We start from the raw sequence: 21975 nt of genomic DNA on the forward strand, positions 1-21975 counted from the left end.
AGAAGAAACAGAAAATCTAAAGCAATCTGTAACAACTAAAATGTCTGAATCTGTAATCAAAACTTCCCACATATTACTCAGCCATAAAAAGGAATGAAATTGAGTTATTTATAATGAAGTGGATAGACCTAGAGGCTGTCATACAAAGCAAAGTAAGCCAGAAAGAGAAAAATAAATACCGTATGCTAACTCATATATATGGAATCTAAGAAAATGGTACTGATGAACCCAGTGACAGGGCGAGAAGAAAGATGTAGATGTAGAGAACAGACTTGAGGACACGGGGTTAGGGGGGTGGGGGGCAAAGGGGACACTGGGATGAAATGAGAGAGTAGCACTAACATATATACACTACCAAATGTAAGGAAGTTGCTGCATAACATAGGGAGATAAACTCGATGATGGGTGATGACTTAGAGGGCCAATATAGGGAGGGTGGGAAGGAGTCGCAGGAGGGAGGGAATATGAGGATATATGTATAAATATAGCTGATTCACTTTGGTGTACCTCAAAAACTGGAACAAGAGTGTAAAACAATTATATTCCAATAAAGAGCTTTAAATTAAAAAAAAAAAAAAATCCCAAATAAAAACCCACAACCAGATGGCTTCACTGGTGAATTCCATCAAACATTTAAAGAATTAACCCAATCCTTCACAAACTCTCCCTATTTCATTCTAAGAGCCAGTATTATCCTGATATCAAAACCAGATAAAGACATCAGGAGGAAAAAACCTTACAGTAATATCCCTTATGCATACAGACACAAAAAAATCTTCAACAAAATAACTAGCAAGCCAAATCCATCAACATGTAATAAGGATTATACATAAATCTACAAATCAAATCTAGCAAGATAACAGAGAATCAGTTTATAAGCTCTGGATCTTCTCCTGCTGTTGATTCTTCAAAACTAAGGAAACCAGGCTTATATCACTACCACTCCATTAAAATGTTAGAAAAAGTTACTAATAACCTTCTAATAGCAGTACATGTTAGCTCTGCTATTCTCTTCCTGAAACTCTTCCCTTCATTCTGAAACACCTCTAATTCAGATTTCCTCATCAGCTAGCCACAAAACCTCACAGGTATCTCATTATGATAATGTTTAATGAACCTTTATTATATACAAGGACTACACTAAGCATTTTATAAATGTTATTTCATTTAATCCTCTAAACAACTATAGGGTAGTCTTCCATCTGCAAAATGGGAAGAAGTATCTAAGAAGCAGAGAAGTTAGGTGAGGTGCCAAAGGCATACCCAATATTTGAATGTAGGTTTGTTTAACTTCAAACTCTTGCTCTTTATTTTGTCTCATTATAACATGAAGCAAATCATTTGCCTCTCTAAAGGAAGTTACAATATACATCATTTCTGAAATTCCACATACCTCAAAGATTATAATGAAATTAAGAGCTTTATTAAAAACTTTTCTCAAATTAGAGAAAGAATACTAAGATGTGGCACAAGGTCCAACGGCAAAACACTCACAAAAAGCTAACCAAAAGATACCACCTGAGATACCACTATTTTTCTGTTCTGATAATTTACCTAGAATTTAGCAAGGACAACAGTTCTACATACTCATTAAAAAAAATCTCCTAGCAGCTTCTTAAAAAGTACTGTACTCTACCCAAGACAGAAATAGCAATTATAAGTAAAGCTATGCATGGTATAAACTGAATTAAAGGTCATAATATACAAAGATCTGAAAAAATCTGCATGATACAAATGTTAACTCAATCTAATTACACAAATTAAAATATGTACCGTTCATTATGCTCTTGATAAACGAGTCTGGACTTCTCCAGTAGATACTTTTCGACATAGGCACTAGAAGAAAAATAAAATTAGCTGATATAAATAATAAATCTTAATATAAGATTGACAAATATTTTATCAGAAAAGATGCAGAAGTATAAAGAATACTATCCAGAGTACATTTACCACTGACATTAGTGGTATAGTGGTGAGCACAGTTGCCTCCCAGAGTACATATACCAGTATATTGCAATAATTGTGTTATGGACCTTGTTAGTATTATCCATATTAAATTCATAAACTCCTAAGTCTTTTTCTTTTTTTTGCTTTCAGTAAAGCAAAATAAAATCAGAAGTTCAAAACATGGCACACAAGACCCTCCCATTACACAGACATGATAATATTAATAGATCCAAAAATGAAGATCAGGCTAATTACCACAGATGTCGAAAAGGCCTTTAATAAAATGCAATAGCCATTACTGATGAAAACAGTCAAAGAAAATTCAATCAATGCTTAATTCATTAACATGATAAAATGTCCCAAAGCCAGTATTTTACTTAGTGAAGAAAGTAAAGGCAATCACACAAAGCTCTGAAACAATATTATCACAGTATAGGAGATATGTAATCAAATAAGATAGAAAATAATCAAAGATATAGAAACAGAAAAAAAGTTGAAATATCTATTTTTGCAGATATGATAATATACCTAGAAATAAGAGAAACAACAGTAACACTAAAACAAACTATAAAATAATTTAGTAAGATAACAAGATACAAAATTAATATAAAAATCAATAGCCTTCACACATACAAATAATGTTCAATTTTAGAAGATACAATACAGGAGAAAGATGACACTTTTAATAACAACAAAACATTAAAAATAAAATAAAATATTTAGGAATAAACTCAACAAGAAACATTTAAAAACTAAAAACAATTTCTAAACAACATAAAGATGTCAATTATCCCAAAATTTATTAGTCCAATAAAACCAAGCCATGAAAGACATGGAAGATGCTTCAATACATATTGCTAAAGAGGAAAGAATCCAATCAGTAAAGGCTATATACTATATAATTCCAACTATGTGACATTCTGGAAAAGGCAAACCTATTAAGATGGTGAAGAGATCAGTGGTTGCCAAAAGTTAGTGTATGGGAAGGGATGAATAGGTGGAGCACAGAGGATTTTTTGGGCAGTGAAACTATTCCATATAAAATTGTGATGGTGAACACATACCTTTATACATTTGTCAAAACCTATTCAATATACAACACAAATGGAACACACTAATGCAAGATATTACTAATAAGGGAAACTGGGAGTAGGGTGAAGAGATATATGGGAACTCTGTACTTTCTATTCATTTTTGTCATCAACCTAAAACTCTTCTAAAAATAGTCTATTAATTTTTAAAAAGTTATAAAGAATAAGAATATTGCTGGCACAACCAGAGGACTCTGATCACAGACTGTATAATAAGAATTCTTAATATGACAAAATTAAATATCTTAAGCGTAAAATAGTACTAGGTAGGAAAATGTCACCGTGGTTGCTTTTGGAAATACAGTAATTAGGGGGTCAAGTTACCTGCCGAACTTACTCAAAAACAATTTTTAAAAAATGAATGTATGTACAATATAGAAAGATAAAGCAAATGCATATAATTGTTAACAATTTATAAATCTAAGTTAAGGGTGTATGGGTGTTACACTATTCTTAGAACTTTTCTCAGGTTTGAACTTTTCCAAAAAAAAAAATTGAGAAGGAAAAAATTTAATATAAACACTAATGCCACTATTCTCATTAAAGAGCAAATGAACAACCTATGGCTTAAGAAGGGGCAATGGCAAAAATATAAATATGCTCCAAAGCCTGCTACTGCTACTTACCCAAGTACGGTGCCTGTTTCTTGGTAATTTACTTGAATAAACTTGCCAAAACGACTTGAATTGTTGTTATGAGCTGTCTTTGCATTTCCAAAGGCCTGTCAAAATAAGTAATTCTCATTAATTTTATTTTTTAAAAATGGAAAATCCTGCTTAGATCAGCTCAAAGAGAAAAAAATGCTACAGAGATAGCAGAAAAGCAATTCACTTATAGCTTCAGACTCTCATAGTTCAGCTAAAGTAAAAGAAAGCAACTAATATTTGAAATAAAACCAAGTAGATTGAATTTTACTCTACTCAGTAAAATATATCTTAACTTTAAAAACTTATTGCTCATTACAAATCAGATTTCACTTTCATATTCCAGGGCCAACAAATTTTCTTAACATATTTATACATATATATTTTAAAATCTTGCTAAACTGAAATAACAATGGGCTAGGAAAAGAGTAATTACATCAAAATAATTATGATTTTAGAACAGTATAAATGAAATAAAGTCTCATTACCTAATGTACTATGCTTTATTACACCTACTTAAAACAAAACTACAGTACTACTTTAGAAAGAATAAAAAATATATAAGCTTCCTAAGCTATAACCCAAAGTATACACCATGCAATGAAATACTATCTAGCAATAAAGATGGAATTAATGGTACAGACAACAACATTGATATACATTAAACACTACACTAAGTGGAAGAAACCACACACAAGAGTACATATTGCAATATGAAATTCTAGAAAAATCAAAACAAGAGTAACAAGAGGCAGATTAGAAGCTGTCTGGGAATGGGGGTGGGGGTGGGAAATGTCTACCAAGGGACACAAGGGGTAATGAAAATATTCTATAGTTTGCTTGTATTATGGTGGTTACATGGTACATATATTTATCAAAAAATCACTAAACTATACTTTTAAATAGCTATATTTTATTTCAAGTTATATCTCCATAAAATTAAAACTGAAATTTAAAAGAAAGAACCCACTGTTGAACTCACATATTCAACAACTTAAATGAAATCTAAGACATAATGCTGAATAAAAGCCAGTCAAAATATTACATACTGTATGATTCCATTTATATGACATTTTGAAAAACAAACAAACCAAAAAAACAACAGTAGTGAAGAGCAAAGCAGTTCCTATAAGTTATAGGAGTATAGGAGGGCAGAGAGTATGAAGATAAGGAATAGCATGACAGAGTTTTATGGCTTAGTGGAACTACTCTGTATCCACCTTGTATATAGATGGTTATACAAATTAACATTTTACAATTCATAGAATTTTACTGTAAAGTTATTTCTTTTACTTTTAATATCCACTTTTTAAAGTAAATCATTAAAAAATAAAGGCAAATAAAAGACAATTTCAGATATACAAATCTGAAAATATTCATCATAAATGAACCCACACTACAAGAAACAAAGGAAGTCCTTCCTGCAGAAGGAAAAGAATATCATGTTCAAATATGGATCAACATAAGAAATGGAGAACAGCAGAAACAGTGACTACATGAGTAAATCTACAAAATACATTTTATTACTTAGATCTCTTGAGAAGTTTACAGTGACATCCCTGGTGGTACAGTGGTTAAGAATCTGCCTGCCAATGCAGGGGATACGGGTTTGAGCCCTGGTCCGGGAAGATCCCACATGCTGCAGAGCAACTAAGCCCATGCGCCACAACTACTGAGCCTGCACTCTAGAGCCCGCGAGCCACAACTACTGAATCCCACATGCCTAGAGTCCATGCTCCACAACAAGAGAAGCCACCACAATGAGAAGCCCATGCCCCACAATGAAGAGTAGCCTCTGCTCACTGCAACTAGAGAAAGCCTGGTTGCAACAAAGACCCAACACAGCCAATAAATAAATAAATAAATTTATTAAAAAAAAAAACCTATTGAGAAGAAACATGGTGGCGAAGTAGAAGGATGTGGAATGCATCCCTCTCCACAGATGCATTAGGAATACACCAAAAGATGCAATAATTCCCACAGAGAACCAGCTGAACACCAGCAAACGACCTCAGACACCAGAAAGGACTGCAAGGATCCCGACATAACCAGCAGGGAGGCATTTGCCACTGTTCAAAGAGGGTGAAGTGGCTGAGCTGTGGCAGACGGGAAAGAGGGAGAAACACACGGAGGGTCTGCACCACAGCTCAGTGTGCCCAGACTGAGACAATTCACAGCTGAACAGGGGGTCTGGGAGAGGGAGTGTGGGAACTGGAGACCTGGTTTAGGGTGAGAAACATTGTTGGCGGTGGGGAGACTGACCAAGGGTACAGGAAGGAAGAGGTCCACAGTGAGGAGTGCCTACCGCAGAGAGCTGCGAGGCCATGGTGGTGGCTGGATACTGCTGACCCACAAGCAGGGCGGAGAGCCACGGGCGTAGCCTCTCTCTTGGCGCCTGCGACAGGCAGAGGAAGGACCCCTGTGGGCCAAGCACTCAGGGGTAACAAAGGCCCCCAGGTGGGGCTGGCTTAGAGTGCCTGCAGCCAAGAGCCAAAAGCCCACAGAGTGGCCCAACTCTGAGACATTATGTTTACACCTGAGCCACCGGCGTCCCTCTGAACAGGCACCGCCATGCCCAACTGAACCGCCATGACCCAGACAGGGCACCACTGCTCACTCACTCCCAGGGAAAGGAGCCACTATTGTACCTTCTCTTTCCCCACACACCAGCGCTTACAGATGAACAATAAAGGAAGCTTTGCTGGTCACAGAATAATACAAAAAACCCAAGGCGGGTAGAAGGACTCTTACAGCTGAGACCCCAAGGAAACAGAAATATTAGTATTAATTCTATTGAACTGGTCCATTCTGGGGTCAGTTCTAGTTTTGTTTTGCTTTCTTTTGTTTTGTTTTGTTTTTAATTACGATCTTAGTCCTAAGGGATCTACTACAAGTTTTATAACATTTTTTTATTCTATTTTTATTTTTAGCCTTTTTATATATTTTGATTTCAAGCTAAGCTTTTTGTAGTGCTGAATGTATCTCTCCTACCTTCTTTTCATCTCTATCTTTTATAATTTCTATTTCTTTCTCTTTTTTTTCATATTTCCATTCACACTATGCTCTTCTGTTGCCCTGTCTTCTATCCTTTTATAGTTTCCTTTATCTTAATGTATTTATCATAAATATTATCGCTCGCTCTATCTCCTTGCTTTATTCTCCAGATGACACACTGCTGTCTTTATCTCAGTTCTAAGTATAATTGTCTGATTTCATTCTGAGAATCTTCAGTCTGCCTGGTGGTATGCTAGCTCTTTATTATATTTGATCCTAGCTTTCAATATCTCCCTGGATTTGTGTGTGTGTGTGGTGTTATTTGTTTGTTTGTTTTTGCTTTTGTTTCCGTTTTGTTCTGTTTTTGCTTTGAATTTTTGTTGGCTTTCTCTTTGAATGTCTGATAGCATACTGGGGTTCTTCTGTCAGGACTTTCTAGTGCCTTATGTTCCATTGGATTCAGTACTTGTGTGTCTTATACGTGTATGTGTTTCCTTGAATTAGTATTTGTTTGATTCAACACTCTGCCATTAGTCTGGGGCTTGGACAGTCTTCTTTAAACCCCTTTATTGCTGGGACAAGCAACCTCTGAAGTTTGGACTACCATGAGAAAACAAAGAAACACCATGCAGGTAAAGGAGCAGGAAAAAAATCCATAAGACCAAATAAATGAAGAGGAAATAGGAAAAATGCCTGAAAAGGAATTCAGAGTAATGATAGTAAAAACAATACAAAATCTCAATAACAAAATACAGAAAATACAAGAAACAGTTAATAAGGACTCAGAAGAACTAAAGAACAAACAAACAGCAATGGACAACAAAATAACTGAAATTAAAAATGCTCTAGATGGTATAAACAGCAGAGTAACTGAGGCAGAAGAATGAATAAGTGAGTTAGAAGATAGAATGGGGGAAATAACTGCCACAGAGCAGGAAAAAGAAAAAAGAATAAAAACAATGGAAGACAGTCTCAGAGACCATGGTGATATTAAGTACACCAACATTCGAATCATAGGCATCCCAGAAGAAGAGGAAAAAAAGAAAGGGTCTGAGGAAATATTTGAAGAGGTTATAGTGGAAAACTTCCCCAACATGGGAAAGGAAATAATTAATCAAGTCCAAGAAGCGCAGAGAGTCCCATACAGGATAAACCCAAGGAGAAATACACCAAGGCACATATTAACCAAACTAACGAAAATTAAACACAAAGAAAAAATATTAAAAGCAGCAAGAGAAAAGCAACAAATAACATATAAGAGAAAATCCATAAGGATAACAGCTGACCTTTCTACAGAAACTCTGCAGACCAGAAGGGAATGGCAGGATATACTGAAAGTCATGAAAGAGAGAAACCTACAGCCAAGAAAACACTACCCAGCAAGAATCTCATTCAGATTCAACGGAGAAATCAAAAGCTTTCCAGACAAGCAAAAGTTAAGAGAATTCAGCACCACCAAACCAGCCTTACAACAAGTGCTAAAGGAACTTCTCTAAGTAGGAAACACAAGAGAAGGAAAACACCTACAAAAACAAGCCCAAAACAATTAAGAAAATGGAAATTGGAACACACATGTCAATTATCCCCTTAAATGTAAATGGATTAAATACTCCAACCAAAAGACACACACTGGCTGAATGGATACAAAAACAAGACCCTTCTATATGCTGTCTACAAGAAACCCACTTCAGACCAAGGGACACATATAGACTGAAAGTAAAGGGATAGAAAAAGATATTCCATGCAAATGGAAGTCAAAAGAAAGCCAGAGTAGCAATACTCATATCAGACAAATTAGACTTTAAAGTAAAGACTATTACAAGAGACAAGGAAGGACACTACATAATGATCAAGGGATCCATCCAAGAAGAACATATCACAATGGTAAATATCTATGCACCCAACATAGGAGAACCTCAATATATAAGGCAATTGCTAACAGCCATAAAGGGGGAAATCAACAGTAACACAATAATAGTAGGAGACTTAACACCCCACTTACATCAATGGACAGGTCATCCAAACAGAAAACAAATAAGGACACACAAGCTTTAAATGACACATTAGACCATTGTGACTTAATTGATATTTATAGGACATTCCATCCAAAAACGACAGACTACACTTTCTTCTCAAGTGCACACGGAACATTTTCCAGGATAGATCACATCTTGGGTCACAAATCAAGCCTCGGTTATTCAAGAAAATTGAAATCATATCACGCATCTTCTCTGACCACAACATCATGAGACTAGATATCAATTACAGAAAAAAAACTGCAAAAAATACAAACACATGGAGGCTAAACAATACACTATTAAATAACCAAGAAATCACTAAAGAAATCAAAGAGAAAATCAAAAAACATCTAGAAACAAATGACAATGAAAACACAATGACCCGAAACCTATGGGATGCAGCAAAAGCAGTTCTAAGAAGGAAGTTTATAGCAATACAGTCCTACCTCAAGAAACAAGAAAAATCTCGAATAAACAACCTAACCTTACACCTAAAACAATTAGAGAAAGAAGAACAAAGAAACCCCAAAGTGAGCAGAAGGAAAGAAATCATAAAGATCAGAGCAGAAATAAATGAAAAAGAAAGGAAGGAAACAATAGCAAAAATTAATAAAACTAAAAGCTGGTTCTTTGAGAAAATAAATAAAATTGATAAACCTCTAGCAAGACTCATCAGAAAAAAAAGGGAGAAAGTGCAAATCAACAGAATTAGAAATGAAAAGGAGAAGTAACAACGGACACCACAGAAATACAAAAGATTATGAGACTACTACAAGCAACTATATGCCAATAAATTGGATAACCTAGAAGAAATGGATAAATTCTTAGAAAAATACAATCTTCCAAGACTGAACCAGGAAGAAATAGAAAATATGAACAGACCAATCACAAGTACGGAAATTGAGACTGTGATTCAAAATCTCCCAACAAAAAAAGCCCAGGGCCAGATGGCTTCACAGGTGAATTCTATCAAACATTTAGAGAAGAGCTAACACCTATCCCTCTTAAACTCTTCAAAAATATAGCAGAAGGAGGAACACTCCCAAACTCATTCTATGAGGCCACCTGATCCCAAAACCAGGCAAAGATGTCACAAAAAAAGAAAATTACAGACCAATATCACTGATGAATATAGATGCAAAAATCCTCAACAAAATACTAGCTAACAGAATCCCACAGCACATTAAAAAAATCATACACCATGATCAAGTGGGGTTTATCCCTGGGATGCAAGGATTCTTCAATATATGCAAATCAATCAATGTGACACATTATATCAACAAACTGAAGGATAAAAACCACATGATCATCTCAATAGATGCAGAAAAAGCTTTTGACAAAATTCAACATCCATTTATGATAAAAACTCCCCAGAAAATGGGCATAGAAGAAAATTACCTCAACATAATAAAAGCCATATATGACAAACCAAAAGTCAACATTGGCCTAAATGGTGAAAAACTCAAAGCAGTTCCTCTAAGAACAGGAACAAGACAAGGGTGTCCACTCTCACCATTATTATTCAACATAGTTTTGGAAGTTTTAGCCACAGCAATCAGAGAAGAAAATGAAATAAAAGGAATACAAATTGGAAAGGAAGAAGTAAAATTGTCACTCTTTGCAGATGACATGATATTATATATAGAAAACCCTAAAGACTCTACCAGAAAACTGCTAGCAATAATTGATGAGTTTAGTAAAGTAGCAGGATACAAAATTAATGCACAGAAATCTCTTGCATTCCTATACACTAACAACGGAAGAGGAGAAAGAGAAATTAAGGAAACTCTCCCATTTACCATTGCAACAAAAAGAATAAAATACCTAGGAATAAACCTGCCTAAGGAAGCAAAAGATCTGTATGCAGAAAACTATAAGACACTGAGAAAGAAATCAAAGATGACACAAACAGATGGAGGGACATACCATGTTCTTGGATTGGAAGAATCAACATAGTGAAAATGACTATCCTACCCAAAGCAATTTACAGATTCAACGCAATCCCAATCAAATTACCAATGGCATTTTTCACAGAACTAGAGCAAGAAATCTTATCATTTGTATGGAAATGCAAAAGACCCCAAATAGCCAAAGCAATCTTGAGAAGGAAAGATGGAGTTGGTGGAACTAGGCTTCCTGACTTCAAACTATACTACAAGGCCACAGTGATCAAGACAGTATGGTACTGGCATAAAAACAGAAAGGAAGATCAATGGAACAGAATAGAGAACTCAGAGGTAAACCCAAGCACATATGGGCACCTTATCTTTGACAAAGGAAGCAAGAATATATAATGGAAAAAAGACAGCCTCTTCAATAAGTGGTGCTGGGAAAACTGGACAACAACATGTAAAAGAATGAAATTAGAGCACTTCCTAACACCATATACAAAAATAAACTCCAAATGGATTAAAGACCTAAATGTAAGGCCAGACACTATAAAACTCCTAGAGGAAAACATAGGCAGAACACTCTAGGACATACATCAAAGCAACATCCTTTTTGATATACCTCCTAGAATCATGGAAATAAAATCAAGAATAAACAAATGGGACCTCATGAAACTTAAAAGCTTTTGCACAGTGAAAGAAACCATAAACAAGACAAGAAGACAGCCCTCAGAATGGGAGAAAATATTTGCCAACGAAGCAACAGACAAAGGATTAATCCCCAAAATATACAAGCAGTTCATGCAGCTTAATACCAAAAAAGCAAATAACCCAATCCACAAATGGACGGAAGACTAAATAGACATTTCTCCAAAGAAGACATACAGATGGCCAACAAACACATGAAAAGATGCTCAACATCACTAATCATTAGAGAAATGCAAGTCAAAGCCACAATGAGGTATCACCTCACTCCGGTCAGAATGGCCATCATCAAAAAATCTAGAAACAACAAATGTTGGAGAGGGTGTGGAGAGAAAGGAACTCTCCTGCACTGTTGGTGGGACTGTAAGCTGGTACAGCCACTATGGAAAACAGTTTGGAGGTTCCTTAAAATACTAAAAATGGAACTACCATATGATCCAGGAATTCCACTACTGGGCATATACCCAGAGAAAACCATAAACCAAAAAGAAACATGTACCGTAACGTTCATTGCAGCAATATTTACAATAGCCAGGACATGGAAGCAACCTAAATGCCCATCAACAAATGAATGGATAAAGAAGATGTAGCATATATATACAATGGAATATTACTTAGCTATAAAAAGGAATGAGATGGAGCTATATTTAATGAGGTGGATAGACCAAGAGTCTGTCATACAGAGTGAAGTAAGCCAGAAAGAGAAAAACAAATATTGTATGCTAACTCATATATACAGAATCTTAAAAAAAAAAAAAAAAAAAAATGGTACTGATGATCCCAGTGACAGGACAAGAATAAGGATGCAGACACAGAGAATGTACTGGAGGACACGAGGTTGGGGGGATGGGGGGTGAAGGGGAAGCTGGGATGAAGTGAGAGAGTAGCATAGACATATATATACTACCAACTGTAAAACAGATAGCTAGTGGGAAGGTGCTGTATAACAAAGGGAGATCAACTTGATGATGGGTGATGCCTTAGAGGGCAGGGATGGGAAGGGTGGGGAGGAGTCGCAGGAGGGAGGGAATATAGGGATATGTGTATAAATACAGCTGATTGAGTTTGGTGTACCTCAAAAACTGGTACAAGAGTGTAAAGCAATTATATTGCATTAAAGAGCCTAAATAAAATAAAATAAAATAAAATTACATATTTCTGCAAAAAATAAATAAATAAAATAAAAAACTATAAGAAAAAGTTTACTGAGGCTGAGATCAGAGAAAATGGTAAAGATCTCTGAAACTCCTCTCCCCTTCATAAAAGAAATGACTAACAAAAACTGTCAAAATCAACTTTTTGATAATTCTGGAAATTAACAAAAGGTGTGGAATAATCCTTTGTGGAAGAACATTTAATCAAGGAAAACAGCTGATCTCGGTAAGAAAAGCAGGCATTAGTGGCATTTTAACTTACCTGATTAACAATTTCCTCTTACTAGCTCCACACTGAAAACCAACACCCTACAATTATAACCTTTTTTTTTTTTTAAGCAGTCTAGCCTAGAAGCCACTGGAAAGATTAGACTAGGGTTAGAGTCAAAGCCCTGTCCCATAGATAACTGTCAGAATTTGACCTATTTGGCATTTTCCTAGAAAACCTCATTCTAAGGACTATCTTCAGTTGAGCTGACTGGAAGATCACTCACTGAGAACAGTCTTTTCCCACAGATGTGTTTGTTAAAATCAAACTAAAAACAGAGTTGCCATATGATCCACCAATACCACTCCTGGGCATATATCCGGAGAAAACTCTAATTCAAAAAGATACATGCACCCCTATATTCATAGTGGCACTACTTACAATAGCCAAGACATGGAAACAACCTAAATGTCCATGGACAGATGAATGGATAAAAATGTGGTGTATATGCATAATGGAATACTACTTGGCCATAAAAAAGAATAAAATAATGCCATTTGCAACAACATGGATGGACCTAGAGATTATCATACTAAATGAAGTCAGAAAGAGAAAGACAAATACCATATGATATCATTTATATGGAAAATCTAAAATATGACACAAATAAGCTTATTTACAAAACAGAAACCAACTCACAGACATAGAAAACAAACTTATGGTTACCAAAGGGGAATGGGGGTGGGAGAGGGATAAATGTGGGATATGAGATTAGCAGATACGCACTACTACATATAAAACAGATAATAAACAAGGACCTACTGTATAGCATAGGGAACTAACTATAGTCAGTACCTATAATGGAAAAGAATATGAAAAATAATATGTATATATGTATAACTGAATCACTTTGTTGTAAACCAGAAACTAACACAACATTGTAAATCAACTATACTGCAATTAAAAAAAAAGAGACAAAAAAAGAAAAAAAAAAGAAATGGGTGAGAGCAGATATCTGGATATTCATTCTGATCAAAGGAAGAAAGTTTTCAGTCTTTCACCATTAAGTATGTTGTTAACCTATGTTTTTAACAGGTATTCTTAATCAGATTGAGAAAGTTCCTTCCTATTCCTAGTTTGTTGACAGTGTGTGTTTTCATTTGTTTTGTTTTTTTAATCACGAAAGAATGTTGTTTTTGTCAAATGCTTTTTCTGTATCTATTCAGATGATGGTGTGGCTTTTGTTCTTTAATCTGTTGTATATTACATTTATTTTTGCATTGTTTAGCCAATCTTTCATTCCTTAATATAAATCCTACTTTACCATGATGTATACCTCTTTGTACATTTTGCTGAATTAAGTTTGCTAGTACTTCCTTGAGAATTTTTGTGTTTCAAGGGATATCAGTCTGTAGTTTTCTTTTGTTATGGTGTCTGTCTAATTTTGGTATCGGTGAAATATTTGGGATCTTATAAAATTAGAAGGTGTTCCTCCCTCCTGTTCAATTTCTTGGAAGAATTTTTGAAGGATTTGTGTTAATTCTTCTTTAAATGTTTGGTAGAATTCAGTGAAGTCACCTGGTCCTGGGCAATTTTTTTTGTTTTTGGAAGTTTTTTTTGTTTTGTTTTTTATCTTTTGGCCACGCCACACAGAATGTAGGACCAGGGATTGAACCCTGTGTCCCCTGCATTGACAGCACAGAGTCTTAACCACTGCACCACTTGGGAAGTCCCTTTTTTGGGAAGTTTCTCACTGCTAAGAAACAGACTCATAGACACAGAAAACAAATTTATGGTTACCAAAGGGGAAAGTGGGTGGAAGAGGGATAAATTAGGACTTTGGGATTAGCAGATACAAACTACTATATATAAAATAGATAAACAACAAGGTCCTACTGTATAGCACAGGAAACCATATTCAATATCCTGTAATAAATCATAATGGAAAAGAATGTGAAAAAGAATACATATGTACATGTATAACTGAATCACTCTGCTACATACCAGAAACTAATACAACACTGTAAATCAACTATATTTCAATAAAAAAATTTAAAAATAAAAAAATTTTAATTTTAATTTTAAAAAAGAAAGGGTTAAATCTGGGAGAAAATGTGTATATATTTTCAAAACATATGTCTGATAAAGGATTTGCACCCAGTATACACAAAGAACTCTCAAAACACAACAATAACAAGTTGGGCAACAGATTTTGACAGACACGTCACCAAAGAAAATATATAGGTGGCAAATAAACACATGAAAAGGTGCTCACATCATTAGTCATTACAGAATGCAAATTAAAATCATGAGACACCATTGTATTCCTATTTGAATAGCTAAAAAAAATTAGAAAGGATGACTGTATCAAGGGTTAGCAAGGATAACTGGAACTGTATACACTGCTTGGTGGGAATACAAAATGGTATGTACAATTTATATTTAAGTTTGGCAGTTTCTTTAAAAGTTAAACATATACCTATCATATGACATAGTCATTCTACTCTTAGCTATTTACCCAAGAGAAAAGACAGTGTATGTCTTTACAAAAACTTGAATACTTTGTGTGTAATAGCCAAAAACTGCAAACAACCTATATGCCCATCAAAAAATGAATGAATAAACAAAGTGTAGCATATCCATACAATGGAATACTGTCTTAGCAAAAGGAATCAATTATTGACACACACACAAAATAACTATACCAACTGAGAGAAGTCAAACATAAAACAGTACATACTATATGATTCCATTTATGTAAAATTGTAGAATGTACTAACTAACCTACAGTGACAGAAAGCACATAAGTGGTTTCCTGTAGATGAGTGGGCTAGAAGGGGTGAGAAAGAGGTATTACAAAGGGATATGAGAAAACTTTAGGGAAAATGGATATGTTCGGCATCTTGACTGTGGTGGTGGTTTAATGGGTATATACATATGTCAAATTTATCAAATTGTACACTTTAAATATGTACAATTATACCTCACAAAATCTCTTTTAAAAAAATAAGTAATATTATCTTTCCTTTCAGCTTTAAAACAAAAATACTGTATTCTCTTTCCTTTCCATCCTTGATGGTATTACTTCTAAAACATAATAGAACTAAAAAAATTTTCCCATATCCTCTACATTTTCAAAAATGAACCCTTAGAATTTCAATCGTAGTCACAGATTTTAAGGCTGCAAAGATAAAAATATATTGACAAGAGTATTTTCCCAACTACCTATTTCCACAATCCAATTACAGGCAGGAGTCCGGCCCCTGTGAACTCCCTTTACAAAAGGATACATCTGACTCAAATCATCTCTTTCTTTTGCATCACTATGGCCCAAAGATACTCTTTGAAAAAAATATTGCCACTGTCACACTGCCCTTTTTGCTTTCCTATCGTCCAGTTTTCCTTGGTAACTAAAAATGATGTCTATACTTCTATTTAGTTTCATTTCATTTTCTCACATCTAACATTTTAATTTTTTTTAAAGATATGTTTAAGAGTAAGAAAAGTATTTCTCAACACTTACCTCAAGTACTGGTCCAGCTCCAAGAATAATTTGTTCCACTCCACTGGCAAATCCTTTCTGACTGAGGGCAGTAAGGTGATGAATAAGAAAGTTTGTGCTTTGAGTCTTCCCAGAACCACTCTCTCCTGAAATCACGATGCACTGATTCTTTTTGCGCTGAAGCATGGCGTGATAAGCTACATCAGCCACAGCATAAATATGAGGCTCAAGTTTTCCCAATTGGTGGTTATCATACATTTTGACATATTTGGGGTTATAAATAGGAAGAAACTTGAATGGGTTAATAGCTATCAGAATACTGCCAACATAGGTATAAATTTTTTCATGCTTAAAGCGATTTCGTAGGTTTTCTAAGAGAGTTTTCTCATTCAAATCAGGTAAGCTACATAAATCATCAAAGTCTTTCTGCTGAGGCTGTGGAAGAAAACCCCGCTCCATCATCCTGCGACGCTCTTCTGTTACCCGCAGCCATGACTGAAGACTGCCATAATGGATTGATCCATCAAGGTTTTTTTCTCTCAGAAGAAAACGGTAGTCCTCTCCACTCAGGCGATTTTCCAGAGCCATTCGGGGCCACAACATCATTCGCTGAACTGGACAGTCTGTCGGATTGAGTATCCATTCTTCTCCACCAAATTCTTTTACCTCTGCTAGAACATAACATTTTGTTTTATCAAGATGAAGTCTGTTTATAAGAGAGTCAATCACCTCAGCGGCTGTGGAGTTTTTTCTGGCAGGAATTGGACAGTAGATTGTCCCTTCTGAAATTGTCCCAGGATATATACGTAATGTGTGTTCATTATCCTCAAAGCGTCGTCTTCCTCCATCACTTATATTCATATTGGATCCTGTCCCATCAGCATGAATAGTATGTGTTCAAGACTGCGCAAATCATTTTCATGGCAAAAGAACTGCAACATAAAAGATGTTCAACATTAAGAAGTCATATTACACAATCACTGCTTTCTGATGCTCAAAAAAAGTAGCTTAACAATCATGTTGATTACATCTTTTAAAACAAAAAAATCCTGACTCTTCTAACTGTATAGGAACGGTTCTTGAAAACAGTCTCATTGAGACCGCATAATGTATTATGTTATTGTCCATATATGGACACTTTCTAAAATAGCCAAAAATTTTTTCAATGTTTTGCTATATTAATAATTCACAACCCAAAGAGTAAAAATAAAAATTACTTTGCTCTGTATTATATCTTGAATGTTTCTAAGGTACCTGGGATTAGAGTCAATGAAAAGAACCTTATTGAAGACTGGATTAAGATGGACAGAACAATCACACAAATCTAATCACCCCACACCCAAAAGCTCTTAAAGGTAAAGCAAAACCAAGAAAGACTGTCATCAATAGAGGAAAAATTTGTGAAATTAAAAACAGTGAGAAGATGAGATCAGATAAACAGAAATTAAACTAGATGAAGTTACAACCAAGAAAACAATGAGAGAAACCTGCTATACAACAGACATATTTTCCAGGACTTCTGGACTCTGTCCTCCTTAAGGTGAAGATGTAAAGGGAGAAACAAAATTGGTCCTGCCCCTGGTGCTTGCTGAACAAAGCTGACAAAATTATGCAACTAGGCACCATTACAAGTTTTATTCAACCTTCCCTTTTCCTCCAATGCTACCTTTTTTATCTAACTTTATTTCATTTCTTACAAGTATTCTGCATATCCTTTCAATTTCCTCAAACCCCACATATATCATACCTCTAGAAGAATGATTTCAACTTTTACACCTCACTGAGAAAATAGTGATTTCTTTTAAATGACTTCTCCAACTCAAAATGTATTCCTATTTTCATCTCATCTCAGTTCTTCCATTCCTGTCTATAGAGAAAATATGTTTCAGATCCTTCCCGTGGCTAATAAAACCCATTTCTTAGCACCTCCATCAGTAACTTGCCCCATCAAAAAACTGCTCCAAGGGACTTTCCTGGTGGTCCAGTGGTTAAGGATCCACCTTACAACAGTGGACATGGGAACTAAGATATCATATGCTGCAGGGCAACTAAGACCACATGCTGCAACTACTGAGCCCGCACTCTCTGGACCCCTTGTGCCACAACTAGAGAGAAGCCCGCCCACCTCAATGAAGATCCCGTGGGCTGCAACTAAGACCCGACACAGCCAAATAAGTAAATAAATTTTTTAAAATGTTACTTTAAAAACAAAACCGCTCCCATATGTTATCCATCTTTCCCTTTTTACTTATTGCATCCCTTAACATATAGATTCTATTTTTTTAATAAAGAATAACACCTTCAGTTGCTTCTCTCATACTACTACACTACTGTTGTCAAAGTCCTCTCTGCTGAAGAAACTCTGCTTACCTCTTTCCTAGATGATCTTTCAAAAGCAGAGAATACTACAGAATATATAAAAAGCAGCCATGTATCTACTACCCACATTCAACGTTTGAAAATTGCTATAATCGCTCCAGATCATTTTATAAACAAACAAAATACTAGAGAGATAATTAAAGCTCATTCCTTTGCTCTGCAGAGGTAACCATTATCCTAAGGTTGGTATTATTCCCATACATGTTTTTATATTTTTACTACATATGTGAGTCTCCATAAATTATAGACAGTATTGTTTCCATTTTTTAAGCTTTATAAAAAAAAGTGTCATACTAAATAGTCTGCATCTCACTATAACTTAACACTGTCTTTTCTATCTATAAATGGTGATACATGTAAAGCTCATTAACTGCCAAGAAATATGACATTGTATGCAGGCTCACTAACTGTAACAGAGGTACCACTCTGGCGGAGGATGCTGATAATGGGTGAGGCTATGCATATGTGGGGGCAGGGAAATCTCTGTACCTTCCACTCAATTTTGCTGTGAACCTGTAACTGTCCTAAAAATTCCCTTTGTATGGCTATACTACAATTTATTAATCTACTATTAATTATATCACAATTTATCAACCTACTACACCAAATCCTTCCAGGGAACACAAAGTGTTTCCAGTATTACACTATTAAAACAATGCTGCAATTCTCATACATGTCTCTTCATGTACCTTTGCTAGAATTTCTCTGGGCTTCATACCTAAGAATGGAATTGCTGGGTTTTGAGCACCTTCAACTTTACTAGATATGAACAAAATGCTCTCACAGCCTGTGTAGGAAGAGTTCGTGTTTCTCTGCCTCCTTAACAAAAGTCAGTATTATCGGACTTGAGTTTCTGCCAACATAAGAAATGTAAAAAGGTATTTCATTATTTCAATTTGTATTTCCCTGATGACCATGGATGAGGGGCAACAATTATCCTATCATTTGCCACTGGGGCTATGATTGTTTATTCATTTTCCCCTTTTTGACTTGTCTTCCCCTTATTAATCTGAATGAGTTTTTCATATATCCTGAATATTAATTTTCAGTTGAATGAATGAGTGTCAAATCTCTCCTACCATTCTGTAGCTTATCTTTCTATTTTGTTCATGTTGCCTTTTGTTATAGAGAAGTTTTATTTTTAATACATTTATCAATCCTTTACAGGTTATTATTTCTTTTTTAATAAGCAACATTAACAACAATTGCAGTTAACTCTTATGTGCTTATTTGTACTAGTCCTTTTTCTAAGCATTGCACATGGATTATTTACCTTAATCCTCACAATTCCTGAGGACTGTTTTCATCATCATTCTCATTTTACAAATGAGAAAACACAGAAATTTTACATAACTTGACTGAACATAATAAAGTTGAGATTTGAGGCAGGCAGTCTGGCTCTAAAACCTACATAGTATTATCTCCTAGTGTATATTTTTTTAAATCTTCCTTTATCCAAAGGATATAAAGTTATTATCCTATATTTTCTTCTAAAAGCCCTAAATTTTGCTTTTCTTATTTAGGTCTTTAATGCACACAGAACTTATTTTCATGTATGCTGTGAGACAGTGCTCGTGATGATTTTCAAATCAATTCAGATTAGCAACTGAATCAGCACCACAACTAAGAATCTACTCTTTCCCCACTGACTTATAATGCCACCTCTGTCATGTGGCAAATTCCATATGTGTCCATCTGTCCTGGGCTCTGTAATCTTTTCTACCAGTCTATTTATCCATCAATAAGTCTATCTTAATTATTACACCTCTATAATAAGTTTTGATATCTGGAAGGCATATCACCTCAATTTGTTCCTCTTTAATGTTACTTTGGCTATGTACCATAAAAATTTTAAGATCAGCGTATCAGCTACAATGAAAAAACCTTTTGGCATTTTGATGGGATACCGCACTGATTTTATAGATTAATATCGGAAAAAACTGACATCCTATTGACTTCCCAATTCATGAACACCATGTTGTTTTTTTTAATCACACTGTTTTCACTTCTAAGGTTTCTGTCATTTTCACATTCACACAATCTTTTTTCTATTTAAATTTCATAATTGTTTTAAGAGATAATACTCACTTACTTACCTCCTTGAAAATCCTAAATATAATTTGATATTTTTCAGACTAATATTTTAATGTCATCAGAGTGAATTGCTCTTCTGATTGTTGACTTTATTTCATATTTTTCTCAGAATTAGATGACAATTTGAGAATTTAGCTTCACAGGTGCAGAGTGAATTGCTCTTCTGATTGACTTTATTTCATATTTTTCTCAGCATTAGATGACAATTTGAGAATTTAGCTTCATAGGTGCATTTTTTTGATGGAAGACTTCTGTTTTTCATACCAATATTTACTAAGAACCCACTATTTACTGTTTTTTTAACACAACCACAATACCATTAATCACACCTTTAAAAATTAATATTTTAATACAACTGTCAGTGTTTAATTTCCCTAGTTATCTCATAAATATTTTTCCTACAGTTGATCTATTCAAATCAGGAGATTTGTCCTGCAGTAACAGTAAGGATATGCTTTAATCTAGGAGGTTTCTAGCTGTAAAGCTGTATTTGTGTTCTCCTGAATCCCTAGATACAAGGCCTCATATAAACTGCGGCCTCTGGCAATAGAAAGCAGCAAAGCTACTCCTTACAGTCACACAGGCTGTGCTCTGTACTATTCCAGGAGATGCACTGCGTAACTATAGTCTGATCGATAAAGGCAAATAATATGGCAGCCCCAGAATTAAACTCAGAAATACCTTTTTCAATAGAGGAACCCTGGCCCATGGTTACCAACAACGAGCCCAGTTCCAATGACACTTCCACATTATCTCAAAGAGGCCTTTTGGCTCTCAGTTGCTTTCTCTGCAAGTTCCCGGCCATAAGTCTCTCTCACTCCTCGTGTTCTATTCTCTTTCCAAGATAGAAATGTTTGCCTTTTTTTGAGCCCCATTTACGTTAGTTCGGTTTTCTCTTTTTGTAACTTTATCGGTCATTGCTTTGTGCTTAGAAAGAAGGGGTTGCCTCAAAATATCACTCATAGGGAATTCCCTGGCAGTCCAGTGGCGAAGACTCCACGCTTCCACTGCAGGGGGCCCAGGTTCAATCCCTAGTTGGGGAACTAGGATCCTGCAAGCCTTGCAGCACGGCCAAAAAAAATTCCTCACAAATACATCTTGACAGCAAGCCATGAGCGTTTATCAGAATCATCTGGGGAAAGTTTTAAAAATATACTCTAGGCCCAATAATGGTTCTGAGGTTGGGAAAACTAGGCGATTCTTTTGTTGCTGGTCCGGAGAACAGCATTTGGGAATCAATGGTCTATATTTCCACTTTCCACTCCCTTACCACGCTTTCCACATAGCAAGCTACAGCCAATGTTCTTTAAAAATATCACCAATTACCATAAAGTTGCCAAACCCAAAGGT

The 21975-nt window shown here is 35.2% G+C and overlaps 1 protein-coding gene across 10 annotated transcripts in view; it reads right to left on the minus strand.

Annotated features, from left to right (window-relative positions):
- The window catches only part of MYO9A (myosin IXA), a 262701-nt gene that overhangs the window by 196879 nt on the left and 43847 nt on the right, over positions 1 to 21975 (minus strand). For 9 of the 10 annotated variants that reach the window (XM_057723183.1, XM_057723186.1, XM_057723189.1 and 6 more), the window contains 3 exons: positions 16174 to 17084; positions 3665 to 3759; positions 1774 to 1836 (listed from right to left, as the gene is read on the minus strand). In XM_057723183.1, coding sequence (XP_057579166.1) covers positions 1774 to 1836; positions 3665 to 3759; positions 16174 to 17013 — 998 coding nt within the window. In that variant the 5' untranslated portion in view covers positions 17014 to 17084. The remainder of the gene's footprint in view (positions 1 to 1773; positions 1837 to 3664; positions 3760 to 16173; positions 17085 to 21975) is intronic. The other variant, XM_057723187.1, reaches the window with a different exon arrangement.

Source organism: Hippopotamus amphibius, chromosome 2 (assembly GCF_030028045.1).
Source record: "Hippopotamus amphibius kiboko isolate mHipAmp2 chromosome 2, mHipAmp2.hap2, whole genome shotgun sequence".
In the NCBI taxonomy this organism is placed as follows: Eukaryota; Metazoa; Chordata; class Mammalia; order Artiodactyla; family Hippopotamidae; genus Hippopotamus; species Hippopotamus amphibius.